Genomic DNA, 25,117 nt, shown 5'->3' on the forward strand with positions numbered 1-25,117 from the left:
GGGGCTCCCAACCACCCCCCATTGATCCCTCTCTCCCTCCTGTCTTCTTAATCCCCAGACCTCTGCACCCAAGCTAACTGAACCTTGCTCCTGCAGCTCCCCAACATGCCAAGCTCTTGCTGACCTCTGTGTAACCAGCCCCACTTCTTGGCATACTTTCTCCCTCCGTCTTCTCCCTCCAGTTCCAACTCTTCCTTCAAGACCCGCACATGGACTGGCCCCTCCAGAAGACCCTCCCCATCCTTCGGGCAAAGTTAGCTGCCACAGCCTTTCTCCTTGCTGCATCATATTTCTCTCCTTGCAACTGAGTTAGTTGGACGCTGTCTAGTGCAAGGCTGTCTAGAGCAGCGCCTTAGGGTCTTAGTTACCGCTGCACCCCTGCCACCCCACCCACATGCCTAGCCCTTTGCTGGTTCTATTAGGCAGGCACTGAGTGTTTGCTAAACAGAATGGATGAATGATTGAATGAGCTCTTCATTCCTATTAGCCTCGACCTCTTTGGTTGGGAGCAGGGGACGGTAAGGCAGGAGGTGGATACCGACAAGCAGTGGTGCTACTTCCTCTAAGAAAAACACCACTGGAGTCATTTGCTGCAAAACTAACCTCTCATCCATCCCCTCTAAACAGCTGAGATCTGTAATCTTGCTTCTTAAAAATCCCCACATCCTCTCCAAATGGTTCCAAGTCAGAAGGAAACCAAGGAAACAGGCTACTGAGGGGGACTAAGCTCCAGAGGCTCTGCTCACTACCAGGGCTCCCTAAAGAACCCCGAGTCTCTCTGTTCTCTTTCTCCCTGGTTTCTCCAGGGGCCAGAGATGTCGCCCCTACTCTCGTCTGCGTCTTTCGGCTAAGACCTAGGAGGGGAATGGGCTCCAGTCATAGCCTTGGGGAAGGTGCCCCCACCTGATGTTGCCATTGTTGGTGGCATAGCGCAGGTGTCTGCAGATATGCTCGAACATTTCCTGGGCAGTAGAACAGCTCCGGGCATCGAAGACCTGCACACAGCACCCCCCACCAAATCAGGCCCATCAAGGACTGTGAGGACACAGGGCTCGGGCTGATCAGAAGCTAAATCACAAGTGACCGAGGGTGTGGCCCAGACCCCCACCACCCAAACACCAAGCAGAGAAGCGCATTCTCCTCTCTGCGTGACACCCACCATCTCATGGCTGACCCATCTATCCTTTCTCCTGCCCTCCTAAGGGAACCCAGGCAACCCCACTTGGAAGACCCCATTGAAAGCCAAATCCCAAGAAAACCTGATTTTCAAATGCCATGAATCAGAGTGCCCACTGCCCCAGCCTAGTTTCTTTACAACGTGAGCACATTTACACTGGGCCTCCAGCACCTTTTATTACAGCCAGAGCCAGTTTCACTGGCACATTTCTCATCGATTTCTCTGTCTAAGCACTTTTGATATTATCCAGCAATAAATGATCCCCTAGTGCAAAGACATCCTGGGAGGCTAGGATAAGGAAAATGTTCTTCGGGAGCCAAGAATTCAAACGGCCTAGGTAAACAACCTCTCCTGCAGGATTTCAACGATAACAATAACAAGGCCGTTTGGTTTGAAGCTGGCATTTAGTCTCCCAGATTTAACACACGAGAGAAAGATCAGCTAGAAATGCTGGTGCTGAAATGAGATTCTAGACTTCTCGTAGGGCCCCCAACTCGTGTTCAGGAAGGCGAGGGGAGAACCCAAGGGCCTGGCTTCAGTGTGCGGAGCCCCGGGCACAGCTCTGCTCAGCCGCTCGGGGCCATCTGCTCAGGGCCTGCCGCCCCCCAGCTTCCTCTTCTGCTCGGGTCTAAGGAAGCCCACCTGTAGGTTGGACCACTGGATCCTCCCGATGCAGCGGGGGGCATTGCGCCAGGCCTGCTTGGTGGCAAAGATGAGCTCATCTCCCGTCAGCTGGTAGGTTCCTGTTGTTTCTATCTCCTTTGTTACCGCTTCCACCCTGGCCAGATGTTCCTCTATTTTTGACCTGGGGGACAGGAAGACATCGGGAAGATCAACAATGAGATGGCCTTAAATGGGGAATAATTCAATCCACAGAAGCAGGAACTGACCTAGGATATCGGGAGAGCAAGCTGTGTCATGGAGACTGTCCCCTCCAGGGCCTGCTTCACGAGTGTGTGACCTGGGCCCTGAGCTTAGAAAGGCCCAACACTTGGTTTCATTATCTGCTGTCACTGTCTTGAAATTCGTAATCACTATTAAACAGGGAGCCCACATTTTCATTTTTACGTGGGGTCATCCAAGTTATAAAGCTGGTCCCGATCCCACCAGCACCCTTGTTTCTAGGTGCTTTTTTTTTTAATCCCATTCACCCCAGCTTGGCGAGCATGGAGTGCAACTTCTCAGACACATGTAAGACTCAGAGGAGCATCCATCACACCACAGCCACATCCCGCCCCTTGGCCAGGGCAGCAGCCATCCACCTTCCCATGGTTAAGAAATGAGCTAATCCCTCCCCACCCACCCCCCCACAGCAGCTCCTGTGTACTGAGTACACGCCAGGAGCCAGGTACTAGGTGAAGCCATTCACAGCTGGGGTCTCGTGAGTCTGTGAGGGAGGCATTTTTGTGTCCATTTTATAGTCCAGTGTATCGAGGCCCTAGGAGGTTAAGTACTCGCATAGAACATAGGTGTGGTAAATAGCAAAGTCAGGACTTCAGACCCAGGTTGCCTGAAGTCAAGCCCAGGCTCTTAACCTTCCACCTTCTACCATAGGGGGTATTGCAAGTCCAGAGATGTCGAGGGCCTGACCACGCTTCCCTGGACTGGCCCAAACAGGGACTGGCTCTCACGACTTGGCCTGCAGGGCCCAGGGCCTGCTCAGGGAGGAGCTCTCCACTGCGAGGTCCATCATCACAGGTGCTCTGCAGCATGCGATTCTCAACTTCTGTACCACTTAGCCAGCAATCACATATGAGATTTCTACACTGGCTTCTCTCCTCCCCTCCCAGACTTCAAAAACATTCTACAGGGAGGGATTTAGTCAGAAAAGCTTTGAAAACACACACACACACACACACACACACACACACACACACACACACACACAGACAGCAACTTGAGATTTCCAATCAGCACCAAAGATGTTTGAAATGACAACAAACAAAACTATTTAAGGAATGAACTCCTGATTAAGGAGAGTGGACAACTCAGAACAAAATGGCCTTTCTGCGGATGAGGAGTGTCTCAACAACTCTTCCTTGATTAAAAAAAAGCTCAAAGACAAAACACTTGGCGCTATTTATCTTCAAGGATACTCCTGGCTTAAGGACCTGCTGGGTGAAGGTTGAGGTTGCTCTACCACAGGAAGCCTCACCTCCCCAAACAAAGCTTCTAGCAGCACTCCCCTGTCTGCATCCAAGCCTGGAAACAGTAGCTATCACCAGAACACCGATGCCCTGAGCGTACTTTGCAGTGTTACCATGTGACTATATAAGAAAGGATTCTTTTTTATTTTTTTCACCCAATTTCTTTAGAGTTTTATATTTTCCACTGTTTTCATATAGTCACATTTCTGAGGCACTAAAAATACTATGATGCCTATTAGTTCTGAGTGGCTTTTGGCATCAGCGAACTGGATTTGAACAGAACGTTCAGCAAGTTACGCTTTCTAACTATACAATCCTTCCTTTGTGAAAGACTAAGCCCACACAGCTGTCCATACCTTTGGCTGCTAGTGTCATTGTAGAGATGAGCTGCCATTTGTCATTCACACCCCCAAGACCTCTTGGGATCCCAGGTGTGAATCTGTGACTATGAGACATGGATCTTTCCTCATTGAGAAGCAAATGGGTTTGAACAGCCACCAAGAGTGGCCCTGGAGCCTCCCCAGGCCAACACCACCCAGCTGCCTTCCAAACACCAGCAGGACCTCCCAGGTCCAGCATGGAGTCAGCATCTTCGAGCTCAAAGAACTGGATGCTAGAACCTGAGGTTAAAACCAGGGGGCTTTAGCACCAAACTGCCTGTGTTCAAATCTCAGCTCTGGAACTTCTGAATGTATGACTGAGCAAGTTACATGTCTGTGGCTTCAGTATCCTTGTCTGTATAATAATAGTACCAATCTCATAGAGTTGTGGTGAGTGTTACTTATAAGGCATATACACAGGGCCCAGAACATCCTTCACGCTCAGTAAATGTTAGCATCGATATAGTAGCCCAACACAGCCTATCGAGAAAATTCCGGGACCCTGAAAGCCTCGTTAGTCAACAACCACGCTGAAAGCCCAAGGATCTTGAACCACCCAGTCACAAAGCACTTCCACAGACGTTCCAGTTCTACAGACACACAGCAGGCGATCCCCTGCTGTGTACAGGGTTCTCCATCTGAGGGTACATTAGAATCGCCTGGGTAGCTTTTAAAGAACATGGATATCTACTGCCTCCCCACCTCCAGAGAGCCTCGTGCCCTTGGTGCAGGGGACCCTGGAATCGGCATTTTGCAAGGTCCTCAGGTAACTACAGCACAGCCAGGGTTGAGGATCACTGGCCCTAGAAGACAAGGGCCTCTTGTATAGATTCAAGGTCCCTCCCAACTCAGACATTGTAAGGTCATAGGAGAGGAGACCAGGCATTACCAGGAGACACTTTTTCCACCTTGGGAGTCCCAGGTGCACTTCTGTGGCTCACTTCGTGCAGTGAAGTGCCACATGGGGCTGCACCATAAAGGCCACACTCCCCTCCCAGCCCATAGAACTGTCAACCCATGCCCTGGCCATTCTGTCTTACAGTCCCTTTGTGCATTTTTATTTTAAAGGGGCCTAAATTAAAAGTCATGTATTTTATAAAACTCAGGAATGTAGAACCCCACACAGTTCAGTGCAAAGAGCACAACCTGCCTTCTCCAAGTTAAGCAGCCTGAATTCTAGCCGGGACTAGGTGACCTCATGTGTGTCACTGGGCTTCTCTGTTCACAGTTGTAGGTGACTAGGTGGTCTCGAAGGTCCTATCTATCGCAAACATTTCATAATAAAAGGGTGCCTGTCAAGTCATAACCAAGGTGACTTTGTGTCTGGACACGCTTGTAAATTTATTTAACCCTCACAACAATCTTAAGAGCCAGATTCTATCATCACCCCACCTCACCCTTTTATAGATGAGGAAGTCGAGGCACAGAAAGGGTAAACAGATTTCCCAAGGATGCAGGACCGGTTACCGGCTACAGGATCCAACTCAAACAGTTACACTCCTAACCCACACTTTTAACCACTATTGCCCTGCCTCTTTGTCTTACGATTACAAAAACCTACTCCAGGGTCTTTTTCCCTCAGAAAACTATGCTTTAGCCCTGGATCCACTGTGAATCTGGGAAGGAAAGTGGTCTGGGATCAGACGGAAATGGCTGGAGACAAGAGAGCCTCTGAGAAGGGGGAGGCAGTGGATCCTGCAAGAAGAGAGCCTTACTCTTTGAAGGAGCTATAATACTGGTTGACAAACTCGATAGCTTGAGGTAGAAGCTCGTCTGGGGAGGTAGGCTTGTCCCTGGGTCCTCTGGTCAAACTTTTGGGGTTCATGATGGCTCCCAGGCAACACTTGGACTTGCAAGCAAGATCCTGGAAAAGGAAAGACAGGTGGTGAGGTGGGCTACTTGGCCCCTCAGACAGGTTTTGAAGGCCATCCTCTTCCAGGGCCAACTCTCCTGGCCACCTCCTTCCACTCTGGCTGCTCCAGCAACCTGCCACCCCCTCTCCACCCCTGTGGCACTTCCTCCTTAGGGTCCACCAGGCTTTCTCCCCACCTAGACCTCCTTTCCTCTACTGGCTGGACCCCAGTGGATGTGACCTGGCATTGCTCCCTTCAGCCCAGGCTCAGTCTCTGACCCTATCCCCAGCCAGCCCCAGACCTAGAGCAACATCAACATCGATCCCTGAGAAAATCTCAACCACTTTCTCATTTAAAGAAGCTGATGTGGCTCCTGGAAACACACTATAGGTGTTCAGTCAAGATTCAAAGATTCATAGAGAATGGCACAGAAAAAGTACTAGAAGGAAGTACACCCAAATGTTAACTGTGGTAATTTCTGGAAGGTGTGGGAAATCATTCTGCTTTCATGATCTAGAAATTTTCAATTCTTTCCCACCTAGATGCATTCAGTAGAATGCATTCTAAAGTTAGAATGAGAAATTTAGAAGCTAGGAAGAAGGAGCCCTAAAGGTCACTTAGTCCAACTACTCACTGGATGCTTGAACCCCTCTCCAATCTCCCTATCAAATAGCACTTGAATCCTTCTAGTAACAGGGAGCTCACTAGCTATCGATGTAGTTCAGTTCAGCTTTGGGCAGGTCTGTCAGAAAATTCACTGATACTAGGCTGAAATCTGTGTTTCTCTAGGAAAGATTTGTTCCTGTAACTGTTTATCTCACTTACGCATTATCTATGAGGGGGGTTCTTAGGGAATTGGTATAATTTACTCCTACTGTTATTTATGAGGAACACAAGTCTCTGTTCCCAGCACACTTTGCCCAAACTGATGACTGTTTGCTTTGTCCAAGGGGACATCTGTTTGATCCGCTAAGGGCCCTGATGGATTCACTGCCTTGGGACAAAGGTGGTTCTCCCTGAAGCGGCAGACAGCTCACCCCTTTGGCTTTGTGGTGAAGTGTATCTTGGAAAGTCACCCCACTGCCCCAGTTTTTGATCCTCACGTGCCGTGGGCAGGTCGACGGGGGTGCACCCAGCTTGACCAGGGATTCTGGAGACTTCTAAGAGGGAAAAAAACAAAGATTTCCAAATGCCTTCAGCCCTAGGACCCCAAAGGTCTCCCCCAATCCCCTGGGCCCTGTTTTGGCTTTGGGTAGGGTAGGAAGTTGAGGTGGGTACATAAGTCAGGGTGCTGGTTCATGTCCCTCCTCCCTTCCCAGAAACCTGGCCTCCTGGGCCAGTGCCTGCTGAGAGCTTCAGGTGCTTGGGCCACAGGCCAGGCTTCTCTCCTCAACCAAGACCCGGCCAAATGCTCCCTCAGAGGAATTGCAAGAGGAGGGACCAAGGTCAGATGCAAAGGAGACTACTGTCACAGTCAATACTGCTGAGAACAGAAATCAGGAAAAGGAATAATGTGCCAAAAGAGGCATTGAGGAATATAAAAACTATCTTTGCTCCCACATCCCAACTATTTCTCTGCCCACCTCTCTGGAATGCTGAGGTCGAAAGCACTTAGGGAAGAAGGAACCAGTAGGATAGAGGCTGGGGACTAGGATCAAAATCTCAGCTGCTGAGTCCAGGATTATTTTGGAGTGTCCTACCCCTGTCCCCATGAATGGTCTCCTCTCACCCACACCAGCCAACCCACACAGACATCAGATGCCAGTGCACCTTGGGGGACACTGATCTTGATCACCATGGGTCATCCAGCTCTCTCAAAGCCCTTCCTTGCCCCAGTCTGTGCCCACTGGGTCTCCACTCACTGCCCAGACCCCAGCCTCCACCAGGCTGCTCAGCCTGCATCTGCCTGGGCAAGGGAGGAAGGGGCCTCCCACACCCGTTGGACTCACTGACCTTTACTGTTCCCAGGAAGGGCTGGGGGTCCTCATTCTGGTGCTTGCCGAGGCTGTGGCGCTTGGTGTCATCCTGCGTCACTGGACTGTGAAAGGAAACAGCTATCATGAGATGGAGTATCTGAGGGCAGAGAAGTATCTTGGAGTAACCCTTCCGCCAGCCTGTCATTTGGTGGATGGGAGGACTGAGGTCCAGAGGGTAGGAGTGAATTGCTCATGGTTCCCAATCAAGGAGGACGTGTGTATGTTGCAGGGGAGGCAGTCAGTCAGACCCAATCTCCTCACCATCACCTTCCTCCCTCCTCCTCTCCTGCTTTTGCTTTTCCTCTCCAAAGCCAGAAAGGCATGAAAGGAGCTGAAGCAAAGCCAGTGGCCCAAAGGAAACTATGACAGAAGCTCTGGAAAGATGCCCCTCTCAAAAGCCAAGCACAAACATGGGTAGGCAAAGAACAGGTCTTCCCAGGTCAGTAGCACTGCCCACCAACTGCTCATCTGGGGGGACTTAAGCTTTTTTATTTAAAGTATTTGATTTGTCTTGGCTTATTTAGTTATTCTAAATTCTTATTACGGAAAATGTTAAACATACACAAGCAGAGATAATAAAGTAATAAACCCTCATGGGCTCCTTCAACCAGATTCAACCCAGTCAACAATTATCTATCCATGGTCAGTCTTGTTTCAGCTCTACTCTCCCAGCCCCCACCATCAGTTTAAAGCAAGTCTGAGATGTCCGGTCACACTTAAATATCTCAGTCAGAATTTCTGAAAGATAAGGACTCTTTTTAAAAAGATATTGGTTGTATTTATTTTAAAACAACAGATTTAAAGATCTTTGCCCGTCTTTTGGAGCAGAAAAAGCCCTAATAGTCTGAAATCATTCAGAAACTTTTGTTTCTGGTTTGGGATTTCAAGTTCAATCTCCTGGCAAATGCTACAGAGAACAGAAGACATGTGACTCTTTGGGCTGAATACCCATGAGCACCCTTCCACGAGTCACATCCTGCACGTGCCTCCTCCTGGGGTAAATCACACTATGGGGGCACCTTTGTAGGAAAGCTTGCTGTGTTCCTTGTTCTTTGCAGGATTTTCTGGAGTATGCATGCATGTGTGTGCACACACCCAAGGGGAAGGGGTTTAGAGAGTGTTACAAGGGCCTCTCACTTTCCACTTTATATATATCTGTGATGTTGGAAAATGAGCATCGCTTTTATTATTGGAACAAGTAATGTCTGTATAATTTATATTAACATTATGTAATTTTCTATAAACATGACATAGTAGCATTATATGCTTTATAACTATAATGAGATAGTGACCCTTTAAGTACACAAGTACTTATCAAAAATAACTTCTATCTGACTCAGGTGATCCAGCGGCCCTGCATAGCGGCCTCCATGTGACCAGCGTTCATCATCCCTCTGGTGTATCCACCAGGAAAAAAAAAAGCCAATAAAGGGTAATCTAGATATTCATAGCTGAGTAGTCATCATGGGGCTGCTTAAATAAGAAGATGTTTTATGTCCGGGGTCCTCAAAACATCCTTAATGCTCTTACTGCTCTTCTCAGTTTTTTGCCATCATCCCTCATCCAAACCCCAGCCTGCTTGGTCTTGCTTCTTCTCACTTACTTCTGGCCATAGAACTGGAGAATTTTGAGAAGCTTACTGGGGCGTAGTAACGTTTAGATTGAGAAGCAATGTCTTTGTACACATGACATAACTATTGTCCAAAAATATTAAAAAGCTACTTGAAAATCCACTGTACAGATGGACCATGGTGAGCCTGACCCCATTGCCTATGGCTGGATATTTAGGTTGTGTACAGTTTCTCCATTATTATAAAGAATGCCTCAAACTGTATACATGGTCTGAAGCTGTGTGTGTGTGCGTGCATGTGTGTGTGCACGTGTGTGTATGTGTACAAGCATAGAATATATCAGTAAATGTCAGCAATGACTAGCATTAAGTGATGAGAGCACGGTGATTTGAATTTTACTTTATATCTGTCTGCATTTTCCAACTTTTTACAGTGCCTATGAATTCCTTTCATAAGTGGGAAAAATTCTTTAATTTGAAAATGACTAAATAAAGCTACGCACAGCCCCTTTCCTCTCCCAATTAGCAGAGTTCTTTGGGCTAGCTGCTGGGAGATGGGGTGACCAGAAGCCAGGTGAGCATATTAAGGATTTGGGTACTTATTGCCAAATTAGTGCATCGTCTACCCAGACATTCAGCCAAGCTGGCTAAACCCGCAGCTGTGCTTGGTCCTGCTTGGTTTTTCATGGCCACCGAGGACTCCTAAAGACTCCCGAGAGACTGTGGTGCTTACTTAGAACCAGGACCACCCACAAAGCTGGGGACGCTGAGATCAGAGCTGAAATCTGTGGTTTGTTTAGGGTGGGCCTGGGGTCCTGACCACCTGCGTCTCCTATTCCTCCTCCGCCTGCCCACCTCTCCGTACACCAAGGGAGGGGGGACAGGGAAGCGCTCTGGGAAATGGATATTTGTAAAACACGATACCTTTTTCTCTCTTAACCATGTCTATCCTAACGGTGTAGCAGCCGCAGTGCTAAAAAATCTAGAAAGTTCCCAAGGACCGAAACATCCACAAGTCCTGCTACAGTCCGCATACACGCCTCTGGTGGGTGCATGTGGGACTCTGTGGGTCTTTGTGGCTACTGAGTTGCAACCTCTTATGCGTTCTAAACGAGGAAAACATTTTTAAGTAAATCCTCACCGGAATCCTACAGGGCGAATATTCCAACTCTCATATTTTCACGGAACACCGAGGTTCGGAGAGGGTCTGTGCCACGGCAGGTTGGAGTCCGGTCCCCGCGCGGAGCCGCCCGCCTCCCTCCCAGGGCAGACCCCGGCGGGGCGGGAGTACCTGGCTCGGCGCGAGCCGCACGCGGGCTGCGGCCGAAGGATCCTGCGGAGGAGCCGGCAGAGCCGGGGCCGGGCGGCCTCGCACGCCGCGCCCAGCCCCTCGCGCATGGCCCCGGCGCGGGCGCTGCTACCAAGGCGCCCCGCTCCGCGCCGCGCCGGCTGCTTTATCGCCGCCGGACCCCGCAGCCCCCGCCCCGCGGTGGAGCGAGCCGGAAAAGCGGCGGGACTTGGCTTCACCCTCGACTGGCCTCAGGCCAGAGTGTCGTCCTGGGCTCCCCATCCCCAGTAAGACACAGCTGGCATCCGCAGGGAAGTCTGCCTTTTGGATACCGCTGGGCTTTCTCTCGGCTAAGAACCAGGGGCAAGTACGGCTGAATTTAGGTTGGTTATTGCCCATGAATAACAATAATGATCATAACAATAACGCCCACTTATGGTTCTTTACAGTTTACAAAGCAAACTTTCCTGTTATTTCATCTACCCTTTCCAAACCCAGTCAAGAAGGCAATTCTAGATTGTCATCCCCACTTTATTGAGAAGGCAGTTGAGAGCCCAGAGAGGTTAATAATCTTGCCCAAGGCCACACAGCAGCCCTAGGGCAGCAGTCCAAGCAAGCTCTCTCACCTCACAGTGCTGCCCCCCGCAAGTGCTATTTCTTCTCTGCATGGTTCAGTGTGATTCCAGGAATTAAGCCAAATAAAGCACAGGGCTGGAGGTGACTTTTAGTGGGAGACATAGGGGGATGGGTAGTTGGACCAGGAGCCCCCTCAGGTCCCTTCCAGGTTCCTAGTCCTTTCTACCTGGGAAAGCACAGGGCCTCCTGACTTTGCTCCATCTGTACCTTGCTCCTACACTGAGAACAGAATAACTCCTAGGGTCCAGAGAGGGGCAGGGCAGCAGCCCTCCACCTCAGAGTACGCTCAACCTCCTGGATTTATTCCAGTATATTTAATCCCAACCTAGATTAAAGCAGAACGAAAGAGTGTACATGTTTATTCTGAGCCAACCGCAATCCAGCTTGACTTTGTTCTAAATGCCATATATCTTCATCTCGATGTTCCCGACATTTGCTCTTGTCTTGAAAATACACACACACACACACACACACACACACACACACCATGTTCACTTCCTAATCATTTGTTTACACAAAACACAGAATCATTAGTCCCATATTATAGGTTCTGTCTGGGTCTTATTACACCTGGATGGATTTGAAAATTACTTTTTAAAATCAAAATATATTAATTGGTTCCCATTGCTTTCACGATAAAATCCCTTTGCACCTGCTGCTTCCTCTTCCAGGAAAACTCCTCCCACACACACACACACACACACACACACACACACACACACACACACACCAGTTGTAGTCCAGCTGGCTTACCTCCTACCAAAAGCATTCTCTCACCCTACTCCTCCCCACACGATGGCCAGGCCAGGCTCCCCTGCAGTATCCCCAGAAGAGTTCCTAGTGCCCCCTCATTCTCCTGTAACCTTCTGTCTACCTCTGTGTCCCACTTCACTCCTACCCCAATTTATAGAGCTGTTTAACATCATCCTACTCTGCATGTACTCCTCCCCAAATCAGTGAGGAAGACACCATTTTCTCCATTCCTTCCCTGATAGCAGGAACCAGGTCTTTTTTCTCTCTCCCAGCCCGGCACACAGGGAGATCCCAGATAGTATTGAAGTTATGAGTTTGAACTAGGCTCAAACATCAGCTCCACCATTTTCCAGATACTGACCTTGAGTATGTCACTCAATCTTGTAAAATAAAGATAATAAGAGTTTCTGTCTCATTACTGACACAGTAGTAAGAACTGTATATATATTATTTGTTATTTTTAGCCCCCGTGTATGCAATTAATAAATGGCTCGATTTACTGTTTACTTAATTAAGAAACAGAAGGGCTTCGTCGTCATCCCAGGACACCCCAGCACAGTGCCAGGTGAGCAGCCTTCAGCAAATAATTGTTAATGGACTGGAACATGCTCAGCACCAAATGTGTGGCAGCCCAGTTTAGTGGTTACAAGACAATCTGACGGGTTTGACCCCTAGATCTGTCGTTTGCTAACTGTGAGATCTTAAAAATTATTTAAACTTTCTAGGCTTCAATTTCCTCATCGCTGCAATAGGAAGATAACAAAACTTCCTTCTTCATGGATTATTGGGAGGGATAAATAAATTAATGTGTGATCATATCTCTCTATCACATCTAATATCAGATTTGAGTACTTCTGCTGGCCCATCCAAGCTTAAAAAGATGGGTTAAGTGAGTGGTTTGCTTCAGGTCAACCTACAGTTCAGGGCCCTGCCTGGGGTCTGAGCTCAGTTCTCCTGAATGGCACAAAAACACAGGTCAGGAATAACTGCCAGTGCTATTAGAGGAGGGTATGGGATTCAGGGATAAAAGCTGTAGGCCACACTATAGGGGATGGGAAAGGATCTTGAAAGATAGGGGATGGATTGGGTCTGGATGAGTCGAGAGAGGAATGTGCTGTGTAAGGCACTTGTAAACTGAGGAAGGCTGGTCTGGCCAGGTGGGATGGGCTCTCTCTCTCTGAGAAGGGTGATCATGCAGAACCTTGCAGTCAAGCCCCAGTGTGCTGGCAGGCAATAGGGAGCCACTGAAGACTCTAGAGCAAGAGCATGAATTGCTAGAAGTCAAGTTGGAGTAAGAGAGGTCAGAGCTGGAGTGGGGGCTGCAAGTAGGAAGGCCAGAGGTTGCAGCCATGAGGTGAAGAGAAGGAATGGAAGGGTGACTTGCTGACTGAGAAGAGTCAAAGCAAATTCCTGGGGTTCAGGCTCTTCCTAGATCTTGGGAGGAACAATGAAGCCTCTGTCAGTCTGCAGCATTTGAATCTGAAGAGCCAAGAAGACATCTAGAGGCTATCCAATCCTGTGTTCTCATCCTTTGGTCTCTTGGCCATCTCAGCCACCATAGCCCTGATCGCCTGGTTGCAAACATTCTCTCCTCTATTCAATGCACACACTATACCTGGTCTGTCTTGCTCAAGAATTTACAGTGGTTCCCCACCGCCAAGCAGAGCAAATCCAAATCTCCTACTCTTCATTAAAGTCCTCAGTGCTCTGGCCTCACTGCTCCTACCCCAGCTCCTCACCCCCACCCCAGGTCCAAAGACAGTCATGCTTGCTTCTGTCTCTGAGTCTTTGCCCACCCTGCCCCCTTCCTGGAACGTCTTCACAACTTCTCTTCACTTCCCCACATTCTATCCACTCTTCCAAGTTCACCACAAGCTCATTCACTTCTATGAAGCCCTTAGAGGGAACTCTGTTTAATGTTGCTCAATCTCATCCCAGCTACCAACAGTAATAGCAATGATGACGACGGCTACACATGCCATTGACTGAGCACTTACTCTCTGCCAGGCATGGTGCTAAGTTGTTTGCATGTGAAAATTTGTTTAATTCTTACCACTATCCCAGAAAATAGGCATTAATACTTATTCTCAAAGAAGAAGCTCAAAGGCCAGGGGCTTTGCCAAAGGTCACAGGGCAAAACCACCCTCTTATGCTGGAGCCCATGCTATTAACCCTGCTGCTTTTCTGTGGCCTGTCGGGTACACTCAGGGTTACCATGCTGTCCACCTCTAGGGGGCGCCCTGCACTGTAATCCCTGGGAAAGGCTCCTCTGTGGCTGTAGGGCTATGAGGCTCCCTGGGTGGACTACGGCTTTGGTTCCATTAGCGCTTTCATGTTATTGCAGATTGCCTTTCACTTGAGCAAGCCTCAACCTCCAGTCCTGGGTGATAAACTATTCTAGCATGCTCTGGAAGCCTGTCCAGTGACTGATTGGTCAGCTGGTTGATTTCTCTTGCTTCTGCCTCTTTTGCTTTTCCTACAAGCAAGTGAAGTGTGCGTGCGTGCGTGCGTGCGTGCGTGTGTGTGTGTGTGTGTGTTTTCAAATTCCAACTTTGTAACTAGCAGTCATATGGCCTGGGGGAAGTAACTTACCTCTTAGAGCTTCTATTTCTTCATCTGTAAAATGAGACAATACTTCACATACTTCACAGAGCTGCCATGAAGATCAGCTGATATGCAATGCATGTGAAGTGCCATGTAGAGCACTGGCAAAGTGGGTGCTCAGTAAACTATAATAAACCCTCATGTTTATTGAGTGCCCGCTATGTGTGGGCACACTGCTAAGTGCTTTACATGCACATTCTCATTTCATCCTCAACAAGCTATGAGGTGGATCTCATTGATGTCCCCATACTGTAGATGAGAACATCTGAAGCTCAGAGATGTTAACTGGCCTTAGGTCACAAATCCGGTGAGAAATAGCACAGGGCCAGCTAGCACAGCACAGCACAGCACAGCACAGGGCTTGGATACAGTTTGTCTAACATCCCAGTACTCTTCACCAGGTGGATAATCAAAATATCTTAACAGCTGGTGAGGCATACACACTGGCGAATCAGAACAGATGTCAGCCAGGATGCCACCCCAGTTCTAACCATTGGGCTCTACTGCCTCCCATTATCAAGTCAGGGATTTCATATTCCCTCTCCATATTCTTCCCCTAGAAATTCCAAGCTCCCTGAGGGCCAGGACTGTGCCATGTCTCTTTCCTTTACCCATAGCGTCAAATACAATGAGACACACAATAAACAGTTGCTGCATCAAATTCTAACAGGGACATCCAAGAAGCAACTAGTGAGATAAGACCTTCATTGAGAAGCTGGGAGCAGAGAGAGGAATTCGAATCCAGTAGTGCAGGGCGGGGGACAAAGTGAATATGGAAACCAAGAGGAGATGAGCAGGAAGCAGTGGTTGCAGGAGAAAGTTTACCTGGAGGGAGCCTGGATGGCTTTCCCCATGTTGTTGTTGATGTCTCGTTCCTTCGTCAAGTCATACTGGTATGATCTGGCCTTGAACAGAAACTTCCAAAGAGAGGCCATCTCTGTGGCTTTGCAAAGCAGGTCACTTCTCTGGACTTAAACCCAGAGGTTCTTCCCTGTGGGGCTGAGGAAAGGGGAGGAGATGGCAATGGAAGGTTGATAAAGAAGAGTTTCCAGGACTGGGTCTTCTCAATATGGTTGATTTACTAAAGAATCATACAAAAGCTGACATAAGTCTTGAACGGCCATTTCATCAATGTTTCACTACCTCTTTTCCTATTTGGGGATTCGATTTGGGGTACCTGTGGACGTAGACTTTAATTCTAAAAAGCTACGTACCAATCTAAAGGAAAAATACTGGACCGTAAGTCAACATGGACATAGCACATACCCTGAGAGCTTCCTTTATAAGACCTGCCAGCCCACCAGACCCAGGCTAGCAAGCTTCATCCCTGGCTGTCCTGAGGCAAGGTGGGGAGGAGCCTGCTGGTCACTGACACTTGGGAGCCTTTGCCCGGACCTGCAAGACTTTTTCCAGCAGCAATCATTAGCAACTCTTGTGTTATGCCTGTTATTAGGGAAAGTACTCAGTTGCACATTGCCTCTCTTTTAAGATATTGCGATTGTTATCAGCGCTATTTTTTTTTTTATCATTTGGGTGGAAATAATTATTTGTGAAAAAATGCACTCAATTCTCAACATTTGAAATCATCATCTTTAGGGGCGGGGGGGTGGGAAAGAAGACCAAAAAAGGCAACCTAAGTGGAAGCTCAGGTCTGGTCTGAACTTGACCCCAGCATATCTCCTCACCAGAAAAACTTTGCACTGGGAAGCAATGTAGTGCTGTGATCCATGTTACATGACCTAGTTACATGACCTAGATGGAGTTATTTAACTGAGATTCATTTCTTCATCTATAAAATGGACTTAATAATATCCGTCTTCAAAAATTTGTTTGGGAGGAAAGAGATGCATGTTATAAGGATTGGATAGGATAATCTAGGTAAAAAAAAAAAAAAAATCTTAGCAGGTTACTCCCCACTGTCCAGTCTGAATTTTCCAAAAAGTTTTTCCTTAAATGTAGCAACCCCAGCAAATTTTGCAGGAAAAAAAATTTAAACAAGATACCCTATTCAAATGGCCAGGCCTTATGTTGGCATTGCTTAGACTTCCCACCAGTTAATCTCTGTAGGCAGAAAATTCCCAAAGTTTTCTGAGCCTTCCCAAACAGGAAAAAGTAAAACTCTCTCAAAACAGCAGCTTCCCCAGAAATGAAGACAACTCACCTCGCAGCTGGCTGCGCAGCCTCTGCACGGGACAGACAAGCAAACTTGGGGGAGACCTGAGCCTTGAGACCTTCGTAACCACCTATAACTGTTCAGTCCTCTGATTAAGGGTGGCTGAGAGGCTTCAAACCAGTGATGCTGAGTTCTCTTGGACCAGAGAACCTCAGTCTTCAACTCACTGCCAAGTTATGATCACACTGGAAGCTAAGCAGTATTTATACACACCCCATGCCATCCAGAGAGTCGTTTTTGCATAAAGTCTTTTTTTTTTTTCTGGTCTCCAAAGGGAGTGTCCCTGGCTGGGTGTACAGTTAGCTAATTTATGACAGGGACTCCTGGTCTGTTGGTGACTTGATTCTGCTATGACATCATCCCGTGTGGTACATCCTCAATAAATCCACCTCTTCCTGGTTCCAGGTCCAAGGCACCTAGCTGCTCAACAGCAAGATGGTGGGTCCGATAAAGAAGTCATCATGGAGTCAGGTTTTATTTAGCTGAGCCACATTGCTTCACTTTTGGCATCTGGGGGATTTTTTTTTTTCCTCAGCAGAGAGCATTCAGGTTAATTCCTGTCCAGACTTTCAGTTTTCCAGTCTGTGGCAGGAATCCAGGAAGCTGAGGAATATTGACAGTATGCAACACACTGGAAAATGCCCAGGATACAGAAGGCCAGTGATGCTGGATGATGCCAGTGTTCCAAACAGGTCCCTGAAATATTCAGCTTGAGGTTTTTGGAAAGGAAGAGAAGCCATTGGTACAGAGAGACCTCTTAGCTGCTGGTGTCACTGATGTCTCATCCTGCAGCTCTATGTAAGCTATGATAGAATGACATAAAGAATTACTTTCTACGGGGGAAGACTTCCTTTGTTATAAAAGAAATTCTGTTATAACTTCTTATACGGAAAATTATAATTTCTTGTAATGTCATTTATTATAATGCTTCAAATCCAGTATTTCTACATGGTAGGAAGTGTTCTATTAGAAAAGTAAAATGACGATTACATTAGGGGAGAGTCAAAAAATGGAGGGAAAAAAACTACCCTCGATCTCATCATCCTAACACATCACTGCCACCATCCATTCATTTCCTTCCTGTCTTTCCCAAATTAAATGCGGCATTATAATGCATTTAATTTGTCTAATATAAACAAACTAAGTTACAAAAAAGATATGAATAGGAGCTCAATGGTCTGTTAATTAAATGAATGAATTAATTAATTAAAAAGTAGTAGATTGCAATAAGTTTCAGCATACCAAAGCCATCCTTCTTTCAGGCTTCAGTCAATTCATTCAAGAAAACTAATACTGTTTGAGGAAAGATGCAGAGTCTCTGGGCCCAGAAAGTGCGAAGCCTAAAGAAAGAAATGGGTAATTATAGCACAGAGTGGTACATGCAGTGATGGAGGGATGGCACAGTACCAAATTGGCTGAATCTGCATTGCTCGGGAAGGTTCACAGGGGAGAGGATGCTAGGGCAGGGTTTTGAAGGATGATTAGGTGTTTGCTTCGCTCTAACTCCTGTAACTGCTTCCACTTGTTCTGGCTATGCCTGCAGCAAATGCATATATTAACTCCTTCAACTCCTCCAATAACCCTATGAGATGGGTACTATGTTTGCCATTCGTGGAATCCTCTAGAGTCCCATCTACTTAGCGTCTGAACATCTGGTTGGTTTGGCTTCAGAAAATGGAGTTATTCAGTTATTTGATTTGTCAAACACGTGACGGTTGGGCTTTGGATGCATGGGCAGTGAAATCCCTGGACATGTATGCACTGCCCTTCACTTGAGGCTGGTGCCCTGGCTCATTCTCTTAGATGCTCCCGCCCCCGATGGAGAGGACCTCTCCCAAATGCAGTCCCTGGGGAGCGTCTCCACGTCCTCATTATCTTGTCATCAGCTTACCACCTTGAGAGGCCTCCCTTGCATGACCAACTGAACTGTGTGGTGCTTACAATCACCCAGATGCCTGTGTGTCCATTGCCTTCTTTGATTCCTCACCCCCTGGACTGGTGTAGAAATTGAGGCACCTGGAGTCTCAGGTGAATCTGTGACCGAGTCAGGCAGGAATGCAGATCTCCTGATTGTTTGCCCATTGAATCATGAGCCCTTAGGGACAGGGACTGTGATGTCCTCACCACCCAATATCCCTAATACCTACTGAATGACACAGAGTGGGCATTCAGGAAAGTATTAGCTGAATAAATGATGAATGGAATGACGAATAAATGATGAGTGGTGCCAATCAAAGGGCATCTGGAATGCCTGGCACAGGGTGAGAGCTCAGTAACTGTTTCCTTTCCGTTCCTCGCACGCTGGGAATGATATCAGCCTGAGTTTCAAGGCTGCCATGTCACCTTGGCCCTGCTCTAACCCTTCATCTGCCAACCTTGACGGTCTTTGCCTGTGGCAGGGTTTGAGTCAGCAGTTACTGTCCAACCTGAGCACCAGACTTTGAGAACATGGCTGGAAAGATTCTGGGTTCTCTACCGAGCTCCTGCGTGACTTCGGAGAAGTCACCTGTCATCTCTGGGCCTAACTTTTCACATGACGAATGGCAGCCAATGTAAAGTGAGTAATGAGATATAAGAAAATGCTTTGAACTGTGGAGCAAAAAGGCAGCCAATAACAAAAATTATTATTCTGTGGGTCCGAGAATAATAATTTGCCTTTTGACAAAGAACAACCTGCCTTCCAAATTACCCTTCCTCAGAGAGGTCAGCGCTCCACCACAAACATTTGCTTTTAAATTCCCAATTCTCCTTCTCTCTCTGCAATAAGTTTCAGCATACCAAAGCCATCTCTCTGTAACATTACATTCCTTTATTTCTGTTTAATTGGGATAAAACTCACGTAACATAAAAATTCATCATTTTCACTATTTTAAAGTGTATACTTCAGCAGTTTTTAATATATTCACAATATCGTGTGTTAACTATCAACACTATCTTAATACTCTCTTCATTGGTGAACAGCGAGCAGGGGAGTAAAAACAACAATAAGGATCGTGACACGCAGAGAGCTTAAGAGATTCACCGCGGTCACACAGCAAGCAGCCTCTGAGCCAGGACAAACAGTGGGCCCTGATGCCCACCCCAGAGCTCTAGTCTGCAGGTCCAGGGCTGGCCTTCGCCTGGACGCTGTCGTGGATTTTCCTCTCTGCATATCCTGTGGCTTCCTGGGTTGCATGGCTGCCTCACCCTTGGCCCAGCTCACCCAACAGGCTACATTCCTGGACTACTTCTGATGATGGACGCAGCAGATAAATGCTACTAAGGAGAAATAAAAGAGTACCTTGAAGGGCAGACTGGGGACAGGTGGGCTCCTGGGAGGGTGGGGATGGAGGTTCTGAGGTTGCTGTGGAGAAACGCCCTCCTCCCTTTGCTACCAGCACATCACGAGCACCGCCACGCCAAGAGCGACTGGCACTGGAATTTTGGTCTTGTCATTCTGGGACTGATTTTCCATCAAATAAAATTGACCTGTCCTTACACCAGGTTGTGGAGTTGGCTCAGCTTCAGTTGGCCCTTGGGAGTTAGCAACTCTGAAGCTCTTTCAACAAAAACAATGATCAGAGTGAACACTTACCAAGAAAGGCATTTATATGGATCAAACCTGTGGACAACGGCCTGTGAGGTGAGGGTAATTACTAGCCCCATTTTATAGAGAGGGAAATTGAGTTTCCTTCTGCAAATGTAAATGGCTTGTCCAAGATCACCCAGCCAGGTGGTGGCAAGGCTAAAACCCTGGAGTTCCAGCTTGAAGGTTTGAGTCCTCTTCCCTGCCCCTTCCAACCTGCCACCTTTTGTGAGGGGCAGAGCCAGGACGACTCTAGAGGGTCAAGGCTCTTGCACCACACCCCACTGCTTTTCTTGGAGTCTTTTCTTCCTCCATCTCCCTGTAATCATCATTTTCTACAACAAAAATAATTACAGCTACCGTGGGCCAAGCACTCTCTCAGTAACTAGAGCCAGGTACTGAGCTTTCCTTACCTCCGTCGACCCTCCAGCAGCCTTCTGAGAAGGTACAATTATTATGCCTGTTCACAAGTGAGGAAACTGAGACACAAAAAGCTGAGCAACCAGCCCAATGTCACTCAGCTCACAAGGGCAGAGCTGAGGGTTGGCCCAGGTCTGAGACCAAGGTGCTTGCTGGGTTTGTAGATGAATCTACACTAGGTATGCTCTTGCGCGTGTGCCCCTTTCTGTATGTGACTACAACCCAGGGGCAAGGTAAGGAAGTGGCAGGAAGGGGGCAGGAAAATGAGGCCAAAGTAAGAGCTGAGGGTGACATGGGGTTGAATGATCTCCCCCAGGTACCAACGTCTGGTGCCAGCTCTGTGCAATATAAGGCAGGCGCAGGGTGTGAGGGGCAGGAAGGAGGACAGGAGACCCGCTGTGTGCCCCTGCTTCCCGAAGTCCCTGTGGAATTCTCTCACCAGCTCTCTGAGGGAGCTATTGTCATCTGTAATTTACTGAGGAAAAATTAAGAGAGGGAAAGTGACTTATCTGAGTCAACCAGGGAGAAAGGGACAGAGCTTGGATTTGAACCCAGAACCGTCAGGCTCCAAAGGCAAGTTCTTTCTGTGCCATATGTTTATGGGGTGCTTTACAGGCAGGATGCAGCACAGTGGTGGGCAAAGGAGTGATCTCAGAGACATAGCCCTTGTCCTCCTCATTCCCAGGATGTGCATAACAACAAGGAATGGAGGGCCACCTTTCACTGTACCCTAAGCTCTACAAGGACAAGACTTTCACAATTATCGCTGTATTCTCATGGTACACAGTAGGTGCTCAAACATTGACTGCATGGAGGATTTGTGCACTTACTATGTGCACCTCATTTTACCCAACCCTGTGACAACCTTGCAACGAATGTGTCATTGTTCCCATTTTACAGGCAGGGCACTGAGGCTCAGAGAGGTGGCCTACTGGCTCAAAGACCCATGGATCAAAATTGGACAGCCAGAAATGCAGACCCACGCTCCCCCAGCTCAGAAGCCAGGGAGCTCTCCTCTGAGGGGCTCCGCACTGACTCTAGTGCTCTCCGAAGTGCTCGCTGCACTGCCCACATGCCAAGGGCACCAGGCCTTTGGGGGCTGAGGAGGGAATTACTCGAGGAGTCTGAGATCCCTCAGGCAAAAGGGGCACTTGAAAGACAGAAGGACTTAGATAGGGTGAGGGGACGGAGGAGGGTAGCTCAGGCCAGAGGCAAAGCCTCCACTTCCATCACTGCTAAATGAGAGCATCCTTTCCCCACGGTGGAGGTGCTGTATCTCTCTGAACCCAGGGGATTCTCACTCTTGTCCAGAAAGCTCCAGCTCAGCAGTCCTGGCACCTGGTGTCCCAACAGGAGTAAACAAAGTAGCAAGGCGTTGGCGTGTGGTTTTTATAGCGAGCCACAGGGTTCTTGGGCAGGTCATGCCACTTGCTCTCAGAGTCAATGTACCTAAGGCAGTCCAGAGGGAATTTGGGGTGGTACCAGGAATAACAGGTTTTTTTATTTTAATAGTTGAAGTATTTATTGATGTGCTTACTGTCTATGGCAATTTACTGATTTTCTACCTGTGGAAAATGATAAAAATTTGTTTTAGAAAAACATTTAAGTTAAAAAAGTAGATATAAGAAAAAATATTTAAGCAAATAATAAAGTAAGTGGTTTGCAGATATGACAGAAATTATGAAGGTGAGACACAACCGGAAGGAAAGTATACTAGAGAACATGTGAGTTTGGCTCTTTCTCTACGTGTGTGTGTGTGTGTGTCCCATAGCAAGTCACATGTCCTGTCTAGGCGTGAATCACACAAATTCAAGCAGCTCAGTAACCAAGGTCCCTCCGGGAATGAACCACCTCGAATGACTTGGAAATGACAGAAGCAGAGGGATTTTTACTGGAAATGCCCAGGTGGTCGCCTGAGGTAGACAGACCTAGGGTGAACCAGGAGATGGACGGCTTTGCTCACTGAGTCCCTGGAATGTGACTCATGCTGGCTGGTGCAAGCCTGACACTTCACTAGCAGGGCTGATACAGTGGGTGAGGGTCTGACCAGCTCTCAGGGGTGGTCCAGCCAGGAATTTTCTTGTCGATGCTCCCCAGGACATCCTCCCTTCCATACTGCTTCCTGGGCTGAGGATTATCTGGGCAACTCCTGAGGCCTTGTACTTCAAGGGTCAAGGATTCAGGTGCTAGTGTATTTGGGACATGCGGGGGACATCAGTAGGGAAATGGGGAAGGGCAAGTAGTCATCAAGGATGTGCTCTTCAGCCAGCTACCACAGCAGGCAACCAGAGTTCAACCCCAAGGGAAAACTTAGGAAATAGTGTAGAACCCAGGCCTCAGAGTGGCCCCACCTGAGAGGCAAGGCTGCTGGCTATTTGCCCAGCAATTTCAGAGCATCAAGGGCTGAGACTGATCCCGGAGGAGGTTAACTCCCCAAGGCCTGCTGTGCGCAGAGTCACCTTCCTCGGTTCTGAAAAAGCCTGCAGGCCAGGAGATGAAGATGATGGCAGCTGGAATTCACAAGGTGCACTGGAATGAGTCATGTGGGCAGAGGGCAGGCTGTACGGGGCGATAAGTGGGTAGGGTTAGGCCAAACGGAACAGGAAGAAAGTATTTGGTCATTTTCTCCCCAGGGTCAGCCTCTGAGGATGTTAGATGCTGATCCAAGAAGTTCTAAATGCCTTCCATCAGCTAAGCACGCCCTCCTGGATCCTTCCCTAAATGGCTATGCACCTTTGATTGGGCCACGTCAGCCCTCTCTGCCTCTGTTTTCTCAATTAAGGTTCCCTGGAGACTTTCTAGCTCCTATATCTGAGCTTTCTGAGTATCCCCATCTCATTCATGTCTTATTTCTGGTGTTCTTGGAACAGTCACCTTCCCGACCAACGTACCCACCGAAAAGCAGAATGCAGCAATACAATAACAGGCATCTCTGACTCCAGACTCTGGCCACTTGGTGCACAAAAATGTTCGGGGAATCATTGCATATTGAGGCAGAAACAACCTAATTGACCATTCAGTAAAGTTGTACTAGTCCAGCTTTATGGTGGACCATTATATAGTCAAAGAAATAAAGTATATTCAGAATATTTTATGACAAGGAATAATGTTTATATCAATAGAAAAACATCAAATTATGGTACAAAATGATCCCCACTATGTAACATAAAGGCATAGGGGAAAAAAAAGTGAGAAAAAAAATACTAAACTGTTAAGAGTGGTGGAAATACACACAATGGTTATTTTCTTCTTTAACCCTTTACTGTGTTTTCCATGTGGGGATGAGGGGTGAGGCCGGGGGAGCAGGCAGTTTGCTGCGTGTGTAAATCAGGACCTGGAAGAGTGCACTTAGAGGAGGCTGACAGTTCCCAACTGGAAGAGATGCTGTGTTTCCTCCTGCCCTGGCTGCTGAGCTAACAAGGGAACCACCTGCATTACTGTAGGAGGTAATCTTGGCCTTTGGCATCAGACGCCTGCGCCTCTCCTGCCTCATTTTACCCAGTCCTCTCAGAACTCTTCCTCGTTCTCCACGAGCTCCCCAGCAAGACACGCTTTTGCTCAAGCTGTTCTCTCTGCCTAGAATATCATTCCCAACAGCTCCCTGCTCCTACCCTTCCCCTGGCTAGCTCTAATCCCCTTCAGACTTCACTCTACTTCACAGTATTGTCATCTCTAGAAGATTCTCCCTAACCTCCATCCCCGAGCTTCCTGGTTTCCCCTCCAGCTCAATACGGATCCCACTGTTTTAATTGTGGACTCACTTATCTGTCTCCTTTCTAGACAGAAACTCCCCAAGGCCAAGGTCATGTCTTGCAAATCTCTGCAGTACCAGCACCATGCATGGCACATAGTAGGTGCTCAATAAAATTTTTTAAATTAAGATTTAATTCCCATACCATACAATTCATGCTTTTAAAGTGCACGATTCAGAGTTTTAGTGTATTCGCCAGCGCCAGAACATTTCCACCACCCCCAAAAGAAACTCCATATCCATCAGCAATTACTCCCCATTTTATCCTCCCCCTCCTCCAACCTTAATTTGCTTTCTGTCTCTATGGATTTGCCTGTTCTGGACATTTTATATAAACAGAATCATGCAATATATGGCCTTTTGTGTCTGGCATATTTCACTTAACATAATGTTTTCAAGGTTTATTCATGTTGTGGCATATGTTAGTACTTTATTCCTTTCTATGACCAAATAATATTCCATTGAATGGACATACCACCGTTTGTTCATCCATTCTTCAGTTGATGGGAATTTGGGTTGCTTCCACTATTTGGATATTATGAATAATGCTGGTATGAACATTGGAGTTCAGGTTCTTGTGTGAACATATATTTTCAATTCTCTTGGGTATATACTCAAGAATGGAATGCTGGATCATAGGGTGATTTTATATTTAACTTTTTTTTAATGTTTGAGGAATTTCCAGAGTGGTTTCCAAAGTGACTGCTCCATTTTACATTCCCATCAGCAGTGTGTGTGGGTTTCGATTTTTCCACATCTTTTCTAACACTTTCTATTGCCTCTCTTTTATCATAGCTTCCTAGTAGGTATGCAGTAGTCAATGG

At 47.5% G+C, this 25,117-nt stretch overlaps 1 protein-coding gene across 1 annotated transcript in view; it reads right to left on the reverse strand.

Moving 5' to 3' along the window:
• The window catches only part of NOS2 (nitric oxide synthase 2), a 36,448-nt gene extending 21,059 nt beyond the window's left edge, over positions 1-15,389 (reverse strand). The window contains exons 1-6 of the mRNA XM_039886063.1: positions 15,210-15,389; positions 7,511-7,595; positions 6,595-6,717; positions 5,420-5,568; positions 1,820-1,982; positions 904-995 (exon numbers count right to left, since the gene is read on the reverse strand). Of these exons, the coding sequence (XP_039741997.1) occupies positions 904-995; positions 1,820-1,982; positions 5,420-5,568; positions 6,595-6,717; positions 7,511-7,595; positions 15,210-15,319 (722 nt within the window). The 5' untranslated portion in view covers positions 15,320-15,389. The remainder of the gene's footprint in view (positions 1-903; positions 996-1,819; positions 1,983-5,419; positions 5,569-6,594; positions 6,718-7,510; positions 7,596-15,209) is intronic.
• Between the last annotated feature and the right edge of the window lie 9,728 nt (positions 15,390-25,117).

Source organism: Pteropus medius, unplaced genomic scaffold (genome assembly GCF_902729225.1).
Source record: "Pteropus medius unplaced genomic scaffold, Ma_sr-lr_union100, whole genome shotgun sequence".
Taxonomy (NCBI): domain Eukaryota; kingdom Metazoa; phylum Chordata; class Mammalia; order Chiroptera; family Pteropodidae; genus Pteropus; species Pteropus medius.